This window comes from Sarcophilus harrisii, chromosome 1 (genome assembly GCF_902635505.1).
Source record: "Sarcophilus harrisii chromosome 1, mSarHar1.11, whole genome shotgun sequence".
NCBI classification, from domain to species: domain Eukaryota; kingdom Metazoa; phylum Chordata; class Mammalia; order Dasyuromorphia; family Dasyuridae; genus Sarcophilus; species Sarcophilus harrisii.
Window position 1 is genome coordinate 659781378 of NC_045426.1, and position 13598 is coordinate 659794975.

Consider the following 13598-nt stretch of genomic DNA (forward strand, 5'->3'; position numbering starts at 1 on the left):
ATGTGGTTGGGTTGGAATATTGTGCTATATAGGAAATGATGAGCTGGTTGATTTAGAAAAACAATGATGAAGGGAAATCCTATCCACATTCAGAGAAACAAATGATAGGAGGAAATAAACATGGTAGTCATACATATATATGTATGAGTGTATAGATGTATAAATCTTTATGTATCTAGATATGTATGTATATATGTGTTATATATCATGTAAATAGATATAGATACAGATGTGTATGCTTAGTTGTACCTTTCTTTAGGGTAGGAAAAAAAAGGAGAGGGGGATAAAATAAAGTAAAAAGTGCACAGAAAAGAGCAAAAGAATACCAAAAAGGAAGCAAACAAAAGGCTGAGCAGCTTTGAAAACAATAAATACTGCAGTATTGATTATATAAATTTTCTTGAAATGGAAATTTGTTGTTTTATATTGAATTCTCTCATGTTCTATTGTACAAATGACAATTATTTTCTTTTCTCATTTTTGCATTTAAGTTTAAATTTACAAGAAGAAGAAAAAAAAAAAGAAGAATTTATCCCTCCAGAAAGAATCTTGGCTTTAAATAAAGAAAACTAGTTAGAATCATACACAAACCAAGATTGCTGGTATGTATTCTAGTCTCACCAAGATAATTTTTGTGAATTGTAAATCTAAGACACTCCCTTGTTCAGTGAAATTCTATTAGTCAGCAAAGTATATAAACTTCTTTGGCTTCTTTAAAGCTTTTCATACCCTCACTTTCTTATCCTTTTTTCTTCCATATTGTGGAAGAAAACAAATTGAAAACAAATAGGTTTCTATCACTTCACAGCCCTACTAATAATGCTACCTTATGCCTATTTTCCCATGCCCTCTCCAGCACTGACTATGCCTGTTTTTGCTTATCTCTGCCAATTTTCAGGATATTAGAATTCTTTTCATTTGCATTTCTATTCATTTTGTTGATTTGGAATATGTTTCATATGATCACTGATGGTTTGTAATTCTTCTGAAAACTTTTTGTTCATATCTTATGATGTTTCTATTGGAGGATAGCCCTTGGATTATATATCTATTACTATCAATTTGTTTATTTTAGATCTTAGGCTACAAGTATTGATATTTTTATAGTTTATCACTCTACTATTTCTCTTCTAATTGTATTTTTACTGATTTTATTCGGGACAAATTTTCAAATCAACCTTGAATGGGTTGTTCTAAATTCTTATTTTATTCTTTTTATATTTGCTTCTGAACAGATGCATGGAAGGGGGAAATCAATCTGGAGTCTCAGAGTTCATACTCTTGGGACTTTCAGACCAGCCAGAACAACAGAGGCTCCTGTTCTTTCTATTCTTTATTATGTACCTAATCACAGGGCTGGGGAATCTGCTCATTATGCTGGCTACCAACTTTGACTCCCGCCTCCACACCCCCATGTACTTCTTCCTCAGTAACTTGTCCCTAGTTGACATTGGTTTCACCTCCACCACTATTCCCAAAATGCTAAATAATCACATAACCAAAAACAGAATGATACCTTATGATGGGTGCCTGACACAAGTATTCTTTGGCCTTTTGTTCGCTGGGATTGATAATATACTCCTTGCTACAATGGCTTATGATCGCTATGTGGCTATTTGTAACCCACTACATTACAGCACAGTCATGACTCCAAGGGTCTGTGCCCTTCTGGTACTAGTGTCTTGGTCTTGGTCCTTTACTAATGCCCTGACAGAGACCCTCTTGCTGACCCGACTCTCCTTTTGTGGCCACAATGAAATCCCTCATTTTTTCTGTGATGTCAATCCCTTACTGAAGTTAGCCTGCTCAGACACCTTCATCAATGACCTGATAATCAACACAGTGGGAGCACTGACAGTATTTCTACCCTTCATTGAAATACTCATCTCCTATGCTCACATTTTCATGGCTGTAATGAAGATCTCCTCCGTGAGTGGAAAGCAGAAAGTTTTCTCCACCTGTGGATCCCACCTCACTGTGGTTTGTCTCTTCTATGGGACAATCATTGGAGTGTACTTCAGCCCCACATCCACTCACACAGCCCAACAAGATATAGCAGCAGCTGTGATGTACACTGTGGTCACCCCCATGTTAAACCCTTTCATCTACAGCCTAAGAAACAAGGACATGAAAGGAGCTTTAAAAATGCTCATCACTAGGAAACCAGGATTCACTCTATGACTGTGAGATGTCTTCCTGAGCTTCAGTGTCTATATATCATAGCACAACCTCAATGCTATGGGAGAAAGTTGGCAAAGGAGTCTTCTCTAGTATCATATGAAGTCAATCTGTTCTCCTCTTAACCTTGTGACCTGATGGGTAAAGAATTTGACCAGTTGTCAACAATTCCTGGTTCTAGTCATTTTCTACTGAGGGAATTGTGGGAATTCATGAACCACACTGACTTTAACTTGTGACTCAATTCTGGATATAGTTCAGTTCCTTTTCTATTCAATTGTTAGTCTAATCCAATTTCTGTCTTGTGAGAAAATTTTATTCAATTATGGGAAGTGGGAGAAAAAAAAAATTGCATTGTTTAATCTAGCTGTGTGTGATCACCTCTACCTATAGCTCAGAGACCCTTAACTAAGGATATAGATTATGCTCATCAGGAACCCAATCAGATCCAAAAATTAATGCAGTGATAATTTTAACCATTATACAGCTCAAGCAATACATCTCAAATAACACGTCTTATCTGAAAACTAGCTCCATACTGTGTCAATAAGTTATTGTTTCTACATTCCTTTGATTCAATATAAACGTGTGAGGGGCAGCTACGTCTTTCTCTGATTTCTGGGAACTGTACCTGTTTATTCCACTCCTCCCAATTCAAAAAATCACTCATCTTTCCTTCCAATAGCAATCTAAGTATTATCTAAGTATGTGTCCTCTTTTTTAACCTGTTTTTAGTTATCTTTTAATAGATAATGTTTTATCTCCCCCTATTTATTCATGTCCAGTGACAAATTGAAGAAGCCTTATCCATTCTGTTATACAATTAATGTGCATTACTTAAGAAACCAATATGCTAAAAATCTCAAAGATTGTTTCCTCAGATATTTCAGATTCCACCCATCACAGTTTTCAGCAAGCCAAGCCAAAACTCCCTACCCTACTCTGCTTATTCTTTCAATGAGGGAATCCTTGCTGAAGACTGCCTCCCACTCCCCAGTGATCTAGCTCTCCTTAATCTCAGTCTTCTTCCAAAGTAAAGTAAGGCTTACTCCCACACTGGTAGGGAAGATTTATACAAATACTCCAGGAAAAAGTTTATCCCCACCCTGAAGGTTGGGGAAGGATTACTGCCTTAAAGGGAATGATAATTTCCAGTAATAACAAAATACTGAAGAATTCTGCCTTGGAAAAATTGGTATGAGACAAGAGCAATAATAGAGTGCTATTAAACTGAAAATCCATCAGGGAAATAAATACAGGCCTGGAAGGGGTGAATAAAAGATAAAACTCTTAAATTGTGTTCAAAAATAATAAAAACCCTAGTAGAAACCAAAATTGTCCTAAAAAGGGGACTTTTCATTATAGCAAATTAAAGGCTTTGAGATTAGACTTTCAGTAAATGACAAGGAGATTAGAAAGTATGTCTTTGTTTTATCATTTTGTCTGTGTTTTTTGTTTTTTCATAAAACACAGGAACATGTTTGTTTTGTGTCATATGTTTGAAGTAGCTCTTTTTATGGGAGATGCCCATCAACTGGAGAATGGCTGAATAAATTATGGTATATTACTAAAATGGAATATTCTTCTATAAGAAAAGATGAACAGCCTGATTTCATAAAATTATGGAAAGACTTATATGCATTGATAGTAAGTGAAGTAAGCAGAATGAAGAAAATATTGTACATAGAAATAGCAAGATTGTGTGATGATCAACAATGATAGACTTAGCTCTTCTTAGCAATTCAGTGATTCAATTCAATTCCAATAAACTTAGGATGGAAAATGCTATCCACATCCAAAGAAAGAAATAATGACACTGAATGTGGGTTGAACTATACTATTTTCACCTCTTCTGTTTTATTTTTATTTTTCTTGTGGCTTTCCTCTCTTGTTCTTGTTTTTCTCTCCCAACTTGAATCATACAAAAATATGTAAAAAAAAAAAAAAAGAATGTATATATATATGACCTAAAATAAAATAAAATAAAACTAAATTAAAACAAGAAATCAATGTTGTATAAACAACAAAATAAGTCTTGGAAGCAAGTACCAATATAGTAGAGCAACCTTCAAAATGCAGAAATTAAGCCTTATTGTAGGGGATGATTATTTACTAATGGTACTCTTTTTTTCTATCAACTCTCATATGAGAAGGAACAAGTATTTTCTTACTTAATAAGCACTGATTAAGTACCTGTTATGTACCAAACATTATGATAAGTACTGGGGATAAAATGACAGACAAAAGAAAGATCCTGTCCTCAATGAGTTCACAGTCTAATGGAGAGACAACAAATAAATAACTATGCACAAAAGTGATAGATTACTAAGAAATTATGAATAGAGAGAAGGCATTAGAATTAAAGGGGGACAGGAACAGTTTTCTAAGGGTTTTCATTTGAATATTTCTTTCAAGACATGAGCAATGGATTCTTTCAATTTCTATTTTTCACCCTTTTTAAAGATAATCTGGACAGGTTTCTTTTATAATTTCTTAATATAAAGTCTAGGTAGGGTGGAGCCAAGAGTATGGTATCCAGCTGAACTTCCCCTTCACATTCCCCTTCAAACAAGTTCTCAGCCCAGAGATAGTCATTGGTTCAGAAAACTAGTCAGAAGAGATTGCAAGGGAACCTTTGATGGCATTGGGTACAGCTGGTGCTAAATAGCAACTCTATTGCCCATAAACCATTTGGGATTATAGTTTGAAAGAAGAGAGAACCACTTGTGATTGGACCAGAGCCTTGGGAGCAAGGGTTCTGGTCAAAGATTCAGGGCCAATAGGAGTATCAGTACTGTAACTGCTAGGGATTAAAATCCCTTCTGAGGTAAGTGATCACAGCTATCCCAGGGATAACACCATCTTGGAAGCACCAAAAACTTGCAGACTAGCCAGCTCTGAAAACAGTAAGATTAAAAAAAAACTTGAGATTTGGGATAGTATTCCTTTACCTCCAGATGAGCAGAACCCAACATTAACATAAATTTCAAAGCTAAAAAAAAAGAATGAAAAATGAGCAAACAAAACAAACTTGACCATTAAAAAGTTGCTGCTGTTACTCCTCCTCTTACTCCTTCTCTTCCTCTTCTTTCTCTTCCTCCTCCTCTCCCTCTTATTACTACTACTGTTGCTGCTGCTGCTGCTGTTGCTACTATCAGTATAATGACAATAATGATAACATAAACTTTAAAAACAACATAAAAACAGCTAACGCTAGACTTCAAGGAAAAAAGATCTAATTAAATTCAAGGCCTTCAAGAATTTCTGGAAGCATTAAAGAAAAAAATTAAGAGTGATAGAAACACTGTGAAAAGAAATGATAATGATGCCAGCAAAATATAAAAAATAGAATTAACAGCTTTGTAGAAAAGGCACCAAATGGAAAAAAAATACTGAAGAAAATAATACCTTAAAATGTAAAACTGGCCTAACGAAAAAAGAGACAAAAAAAATCACTAAATGAAACAATTCCTTTAAAATCAGAATAGAACAAATGAAAAAGGAGGTGCAAAAACTCACTAAATAAAAAAATCCTTTAAAGATAAAAATTTGTCATGTGAAAGCTAATGATTCCATTAAACATCAAGAAACACTAAAACAGGGATAAAGCCAAGATGGTGGAGAGGACACACATTTCTTTTTGACTTTCTCCCATGACCCTCAGACTAACTGACAAATCCAGCTTCTGAATTTATTCTGGACTGGCAGAATCCACAAATATTGGGAGTGCAACAAATTACCAACAGAATATAATTTCAAAGTTCTCCAGAAAAGGTTTGTTTCAATCAGGCACAGAGGGAGGCAGGTCAACCACAAGCAGGTGGAACATAGATGCCAAGTGCAGGTAATGCAGACCCTGGCTGGAGAATCTATGGGAGAATTGTGAGACCTTGCCATGCTCACCTAGCCCCTGAAAACAATCAGCACAGACACTGCCGCTTGTACAGAAAGCTTGGATAATTTCCCCTTACCTAAAAGCAGAGCTCAACTTTTTAAAAAAGAGTAAAAAAAGCAAAAAAGAACTCTGGCCATAGTTTTTATGGTGAAATAAAAGAACAGATTTCAAACCCTGAGAAGAGTAAAAGCAGATTGTCTCCAGATGAAAGCCCCAAAGGGTGATATAAATTGGTCCCCATTGCACAAGACTCTTCTAGAAGAAATTATAAAAGATCTTAAAAGAGAGCTGGAAGAAAAATGGGGAAAAAATTGAGAACTCTACAAGAGGGTTTGGAAAAGAAAACACAGAAATTATCTGAAGAAAATTCATTACAAAATAGACTTAGTAAAATGGAAACAAATAACTCCTTAAAAAATAGAACTGACAAAATGGGAAAAGAAAGCAACTTCCTGAAAAACAGAATTTGTGAAATGGAAAAAGAAAATAACTCCTTAAAAAAAACAAAATTTGTGAAATGGAAAAAAAATCCACAGAATAAAACAATTCACTTAAAAATTCAATTGGACAAATAAAAAAAAATTTTTATAAGTAAATGAAGGAAATAATCCACTAAAAATCAGAATTGAACAAATGGAATGAATGATTCCATGAGACATCAAGAATTAGTCAAGAAAAAAAATGAAAAAAAAAAAAGAAGACAATGTAAAATATTTACTTGAGAAAACAACTGACCTGGAAAATAGATCTAAGAAAGACAATTTAAGGATGAAGTTCCCAAAAAATATGATGAAAAAGAGTCTAGACATTATTTTTCAGTAAATCATCAAAAAGAACTACCCTGATCAGTTTAGATCGGAGGTAAAATCAGAACGTAAAATAGCCATTGAAAGAATTCACCAAACATCTCCTGAAAGAGACCCCAAAATTAAAACTCCAAGGAATATTGAGGCTAGCTTTCAGAATATCTGACCAAATTAAAAATATTGCAAGCAGTCAGAAAAAAACAATTAAAATGCCAAGGAACCACAATAAGGATTACCCAGGACCTAACAGCTTCCACCTTAAAAGATCAAAGGGCCTGGAATCTGATATTCCAAAAGGCAAAGTATAGCTAAGAATACAGCTAAAATGAGCATTATCTTCCAGGAAAGAAGATAAACATTCAAATATAATATATATATATTATAATATATATATATTATATTTGAATGTTTATCTTCTTTCCTGGAAGATAATGCTCATTTTAGCTGTATTCTTAGCTATACTTTGCCTTTTGGAATATCAGATTCCAGGCCCTTTGATCTTTTAAGGTGGAAGCTGTTAGGTCCTGGGTAATCCTTATTGTTAAAAAATATTTGATCTCCAAACACAGAACTAAAAAGAAACATAAAAACATATAAAGGAAAGAACTCTTGAGAACTCTATTTCTGTTATGGATTTACTCAATGTGGGTATAGTTTGATTTTATTATGATAATATGAAAAAGAAATGAGAAGTGGAAAGGGAATTGCACTAGAAAAAGAGGTGAAAGGAGGTAAAATAAGGGAAATTACATCTCATGAAGAGGCAAAGACCTTTTATAATTGAAGGAAAGAAGGCAGGGGATAAGCATTATATTAATCTAGGGGAGGGAATGGGGGGAGGAGGAGAAAATATGAAACACAAGGCTATGCAAGGGTCAATGTTGTCAAATTATCTGTGCATGTGTTTTGAAAATAAAAAGTTTTATTAAAAAAAAAGTTATCAAACTGTGCATACCCTTTGATCTAGCAATGTTTCTACTGGGCTTGTATCCCATTGAGATCTTAAAGGAGGAAAAAGGACCCACGTGCAAAAATGTTTGTAGCAGCCTTTTTTGTAGTGGAAAAGAACTGGAAACTGAGTGGATACCCATAAGTTGGAGAATGGCTGAATAAGTTATGGTATATGAATGTTATGGAATATTATTGTTCTATAAGAAATAATGAGGGAGCCAAGATAGCAGAGAAGACACACGCAACTTTCTAAGCTCCTCTCATGCCCTCACGACCAACTACTAAATTCAGCCTCAAAAACAGCACTTGACTGCTAAAATCCACAAAGAATAGAAGCATAACAATTTACCAGCTGAAGATAATCTGGAAGATCATCAGAGCAAGTTTGTCCTGAGGGGGCAGGAACAGATCAGCATGCACAGGGATTTAGGAAAGACTAGAGTCTGGACCAGACCAGGAGCAAGGGTGACCTCTGTGGCTAGAGATGACTCTCCAATAGACTAATTGCTCTGCCTTAATTATAAAGCAGTAAACTGGCAGAGAAATTAAAGCTAAAGACAGAGAGTACTCTCTAAAAAATGCCAGAACCTAACAAGATCTGGCTATAACCACCCAAAACCAAAAGTGACTCAGCACAGACCATAATACAGCCCTGCCAGCCACATTCTGCAGTATGGGGATTTTCCAGGGGCAGTTACAAATCTGCACAGCAGTGGGACATATCCCGGAGCAGCCTCTAATCTGCACAGTGTGGGGCTCAACTTGGGTCAATAGAACTTTGGCAGCCTGACTGTGTTTCCCTTGGTAGGGACACTTTCAGTCCCTGTGGGACTATTCACTGGTCATCTGCTAATACCCACAGCCCCAAGGAGATCTTTGGTCTGGGGTGGTGACACTTTCATTACTCAGCTTCTAGCCCCAGGGCAGTCGTTAACCCACAAAGCAGGGTTCTTTGCAGGGCATTTGAGCCTGAGTTACTTCAGGTGGGGAACTCTTTCCCAGAGCACTCTCATACCTCGCTGCTCTTTGTAGCTGGTTGGCAGGACAGCTACCCGTCTATACACCTATCTCTGTTCTGCAGAGGAAACTAGTAACCTCCTGGCCCTGAAGGCAGACCCTACAGGCTTTAAAAGAAATAAGTAAAAAAAATCAAAAGGACCATCACTACCTTCTATACAGAAAGAGAACAAGTTTTCAGCCCCAAGGAGACTAATAGCAGACAGTCTCTAGACAATTGTTAGACCCCAACACAAAAGGTTCTCCTAGAAGAAACTATTAAAAACCATAAAAGAGAACTAGAAGAAAAATGGGGAAAGGAAAGAGAATCTATGCAAGAGAGCAACGACTTCCTGAAATGTGAATTGGAAAAGGTAAAAAAACTCCCAAGAAGGACAGGGAAATAGAATTTATGAATCGGAAAAGGTAAAGAATTCCCAAGAAAGTAGGATTTGTGAATTGGAAAAAGAAAACTCACTAAAAAAAATTAGTGAAATGGAAAAAAATTCCATAGAGAAAAACAATTCATTTAAAAACTCAATTGCAGATATACAAAAAAATGTTAAAAATGTTAAATGTTAAATTTAACATGTAAAACATGTAAAAATGTTAAAAAAAAAAAAAGATGTTAAAAAAAAGGCTAATGAAGAAAATAACTCACTAAAAATCAGGACTGAACAAATAGAAATGACTGATTCATTGAGACATCAAGAATCAGTCAAGCCAAACCCCCCCCCCCCAAAAAAAAAAGGAAAAATTAGAAAAAAATGTCAAATATTTACTTGGACAAACAACAGACCTAGAAAATAGATCTAGGAGAGATAACCTTAGGATCTTTGGACTTCCTGAAAATTATGATGAAAAAAGAGCCTAGATACTATTTTGCAGGAAATCATCAAAGAGAATTGCCCAGATGTAATAGAACCAGAAGGTAAAATAGGCGTTGAAATAATTCACCAAACACCTTCTGAAAAAGACCCTAAAATAAAAACTCTAAGGAACATTGTGGCCAAATTTCAGAACTATCAGACTAAAGAAAAAATATTACAAGCAGCAGGAAAAAACAATTCAAGTACCAAGATGCCACAATAAGGGTCACTCAAGATCTGGCTGCCTCAACGTTAAAGGATCAAAGGGCCTGGAATCTCATATTCCTAAAGGCAAAAGAACTTGTAATGCAGCCAAGAATAAACTACCCAGCTAAACTGAGCATTTTCTTCCATGGAAGAAGATGGACATTTAATGAAACAGAGGAATTCCATCTGTTTCTAAGGAAAAAGATCTAAACAAAAAATTTGATCTCCAACCATAGGACTGAAGAGAAGCAGAAAAGGGTAAAAGGAACTCTTGAGAATGTATTTCTGTTGTGATATACATAAAGACCACATGTATAATTTGATTTTACTGATATAACATAAAAAAGGAAAGTAGAAATGGAAAGGGGACAGTGTCAGAAAAAGGGAAGAGGGAAGATAAAAAGAGGGAAACTACATCTCATGATGAGAGAAAGGAAATCTATCATATCTGAGGAAACTTAGAGAGAAGGAAGAATATTGTGTGAATCTTACCCTCATCAGAGTTGGTTCAAAGAGAAAAAAATTGACATATTTGTTTTACAGAGAATCTTCTCTCACCTCATTAAAAAGTGGGAGAAGAAAAGGGAAAAAGAAAAAGAGTAATAAGGGAAGGGTATAAGAAAGGGGAAGGGATTCAAAGGGAGGAGGGAGGGATCCTCAAGAGGGAAAGCTGTGTGACACAAGTGGGGCCCATAAGTTTAATACTAGGGAAAGGGGTAAAGGAGAACAAGAAAAAGAAAAGCATAATCTGGGGATATTAGGATGGCAGGAAATACAGAATTAGTAATTTTAACCGTAAATGTGAATGGGATGAACTCTCCCATAAAGCAGAGGCAGATAGCAGACTGGATCAAAAGTCAAAACCCTACAATATGTTGTTTACAGGAAACACATTTAAAGCAGGGAGATACATACAGAGTAAATGTAAAAGGCTGGAGCAGAATCTATTATGCTTCAGGTGAAGTCAAAAAAACGAGGGTAGCCATCCTTATCTCAGATCAAGCAAAAGCAAAAATTGATCTAATTAAAAGAGATAAGGAAGGAAACTATATCTTGCTAAAGGGTACTGTAGAGAATGAAGCAATATCAATATTAAACATACATGCACCATACCCTTTGATCCAGCAGTGTTACTACTGGGCTTATATCCCAAAGAGATTATAAAGAAGGGAAAGGGACCTGTATGTGCACGAATGTTTGTGGCAGCCCTTTTTGTAGTGGCTAGAAACTGGAAACTGAATGGATGTCCATCAATTGGAGAATGGCTGAATAAATTGTGGTATATGAATATTATGGAATATTACTGTTCTGTAAGAAATGACCAACAGGATGATTTCAGAAAGGCCTGAAGAGACTTACACGAACTGATGCTGAGTAAAATGAGTAGGACCAGGAGATCATTATATACTTCAACAACAATACTATATGATGACCAGTTCTGATGGACCTGGCCATCCTCAACAACGAGATCAACCAAATCATTTCCAATGGAGCAGTAATGAACTGAACCAGCTACGCCCAGAGAAAGAACTCTGGGAGATGACTAAAAACCATTACATTGAATTCCCAATCCCTATATTTATGCCCACCTGCATTTTTGATTTCCTTCACAAGCTAATTGTACAATATTTCAGAGTCTGATTCTTTTTATACAGCAAAATGGTGTTTTGGTCATGTATACTTATTGTGTATCTAATTTATATTTTAATGTATTTAACATCTACTGGTCATCCTGCCATCTGGGGGAGAGGGTGGGAGGTAAGAGGTGAAAAATTGGAACAAGAGGTTTGGCAATTGTTAACACTGTAACGTTACCCATGCATATAACCTGTAAATAAAAGGCTATTAAATTTAAAAAAAATTTTAAAAAAACATATATGCACCAAGTGGTATAGCATCTAACTTTCTAAAGAAGTTAAGAGAGTTGCAAGAAGAAACAGACAGCAAAACTATAATAGAGGGAGATCTCAATCTTGCACTCTGAGAATTAGATAAATCAAACCACAAAACAAATAAGAAAGAAATTAAAGTAAATAGAATATTAGAAAAAATAGATATGACAGATCTTTGGAGAAAGCTGAATGGTGACAGAAAGGAGTATACTTTCTTCTCAGCAGTTCATGGCACCTATACAAAAATTGACCATATATTAGGATATAAAGACCTCAAAATTAAATGCAGGAAGGGAGAAATAGTACATGCTTTCTTTTCAGATCACGATGCAATAAAAACTACATTCAATAAAAAGTTAGGGGTAAATAGACCAAAAAGTAAATGGAAACTAAATAATCTCATCTTAAAGAGTGACTAGGTGAAACAGCAAATTATAGACACAATTAATAGTTTCACTCAAGATAATGACAACGATGAGACATCATACCAAAATTTGTGGGATGCAGCCAAAGCAGTAATAAGGGGAAATTTTATATTGTTATAGGCTTACTTAAAAAATAGAGAAAGAAAAGATCAATGAATTGGGCTTGCAACTTAAAAAGCTAGAAAAAGACCAAATGAAAATCCCCCAATCAAATACTAAACTTGAAATTCTAAAATTAAGAGGAGAAATTAATAATATCAAAAGTAAAAAAAAACTATTGAATTAATAAATAAAACTAAGAGTTGGTTTTATGAAAAAATCAATAAAATAGATAAGCCTTTGGTAAATCTGATTAGAAAAACGAAACAGGAAAATCAAATTGTTAGTCTTAAAAATGAAAAGGGGGAACTTTCCACCAATGAAGAGGAAATTAGAGCAATAATAAGAAGTTACTTTGCCCAACTTTATGCCAATAAATTTGATAACCTAAGTGAAATGAATGACTACTTCCAAAAATATAGGCTTCCCAGATTAACAGAGGAAGAAGTAAATTGCTTAGATAGTCCCATCTCAGAAAGAGAAATAGAACAAGCTATTAATCAACTCCCTAAAAAAAATCTCCAGGACCAGATCGATTTACATGTGAATTCTACCAAACATTTAAAGAACACTTATCCCCAATGCTATATAAACTATTTGAAAAAATAGGGAATGAAGGAGTCCTACCAAATTCCTATGACACAGACATTGTACTGATACCTAAACCAGGTAGGTTGAAAACAGAGAAGGAAAATTATAGACCAATCTCCCTAATGAATATTGATACTAAAATCTTAAACAAGATATTAGCAAAAAGACTACATAAAATCATCCCCAGGATAATACACCATGATCAAGTAGGATTTATACCAGGAATGCAGGGCTGGCTCACTATTAGGAAAACTATTAGTATAATTGACCATATCAATAACCAAATTAACAAAAACCATACGATCATCTCAACAGGTGCAGAAAAAGCATTTGATCAAATCCAACATCCATTCCTATTAAAAACCACTTGAGAGTATAGGAGTAAATGGTCTTTTCCTTAAAATAATCAGTAGCATCTATTTAAAACCATCAATAAGCATCATATGGAATGGGGATAAAGTGGTGAAACAAAGTTGCCCTCTATCACCATTACTATTCAATATTGTATTAGAAATGCTACTTTGGCAATAAGAGCTGAGAAAGAAATTAAAGGAATTCGAGTAGGTAATAAGGAAACCAAATTATCACTCTTTGCTGATGACATGATGGTATACTTAGAGAACCCCAGAGATTCTACTAAAAAGTTATTAGAAATAATCCACACCTTTAGCAAAGTTGAAGTATACAAA

The 13598-nt window shown here is 35.0% G+C and overlaps 1 protein-coding gene across 1 annotated transcript; it reads left to right on the forward strand.

Annotated features, from left to right (window-relative positions):
* The first annotated feature begins 1217 nt into the window (after positions 1-1217).
* LOC100929798 (olfactory receptor 1361-like) lies at positions 1218-2181 on the forward strand. Its single transcript, XM_012542370.2, has one exon. The coding sequence runs from the start codon at positions 1240-1242 to the stop codon at positions 2179-2181; it is 942 nt and encodes a 313-aa protein (XP_012397824.1). The 5' UTR covers positions 1218-1239.
* Positions 2182-13598: the final 11417 nt, after the last annotated feature.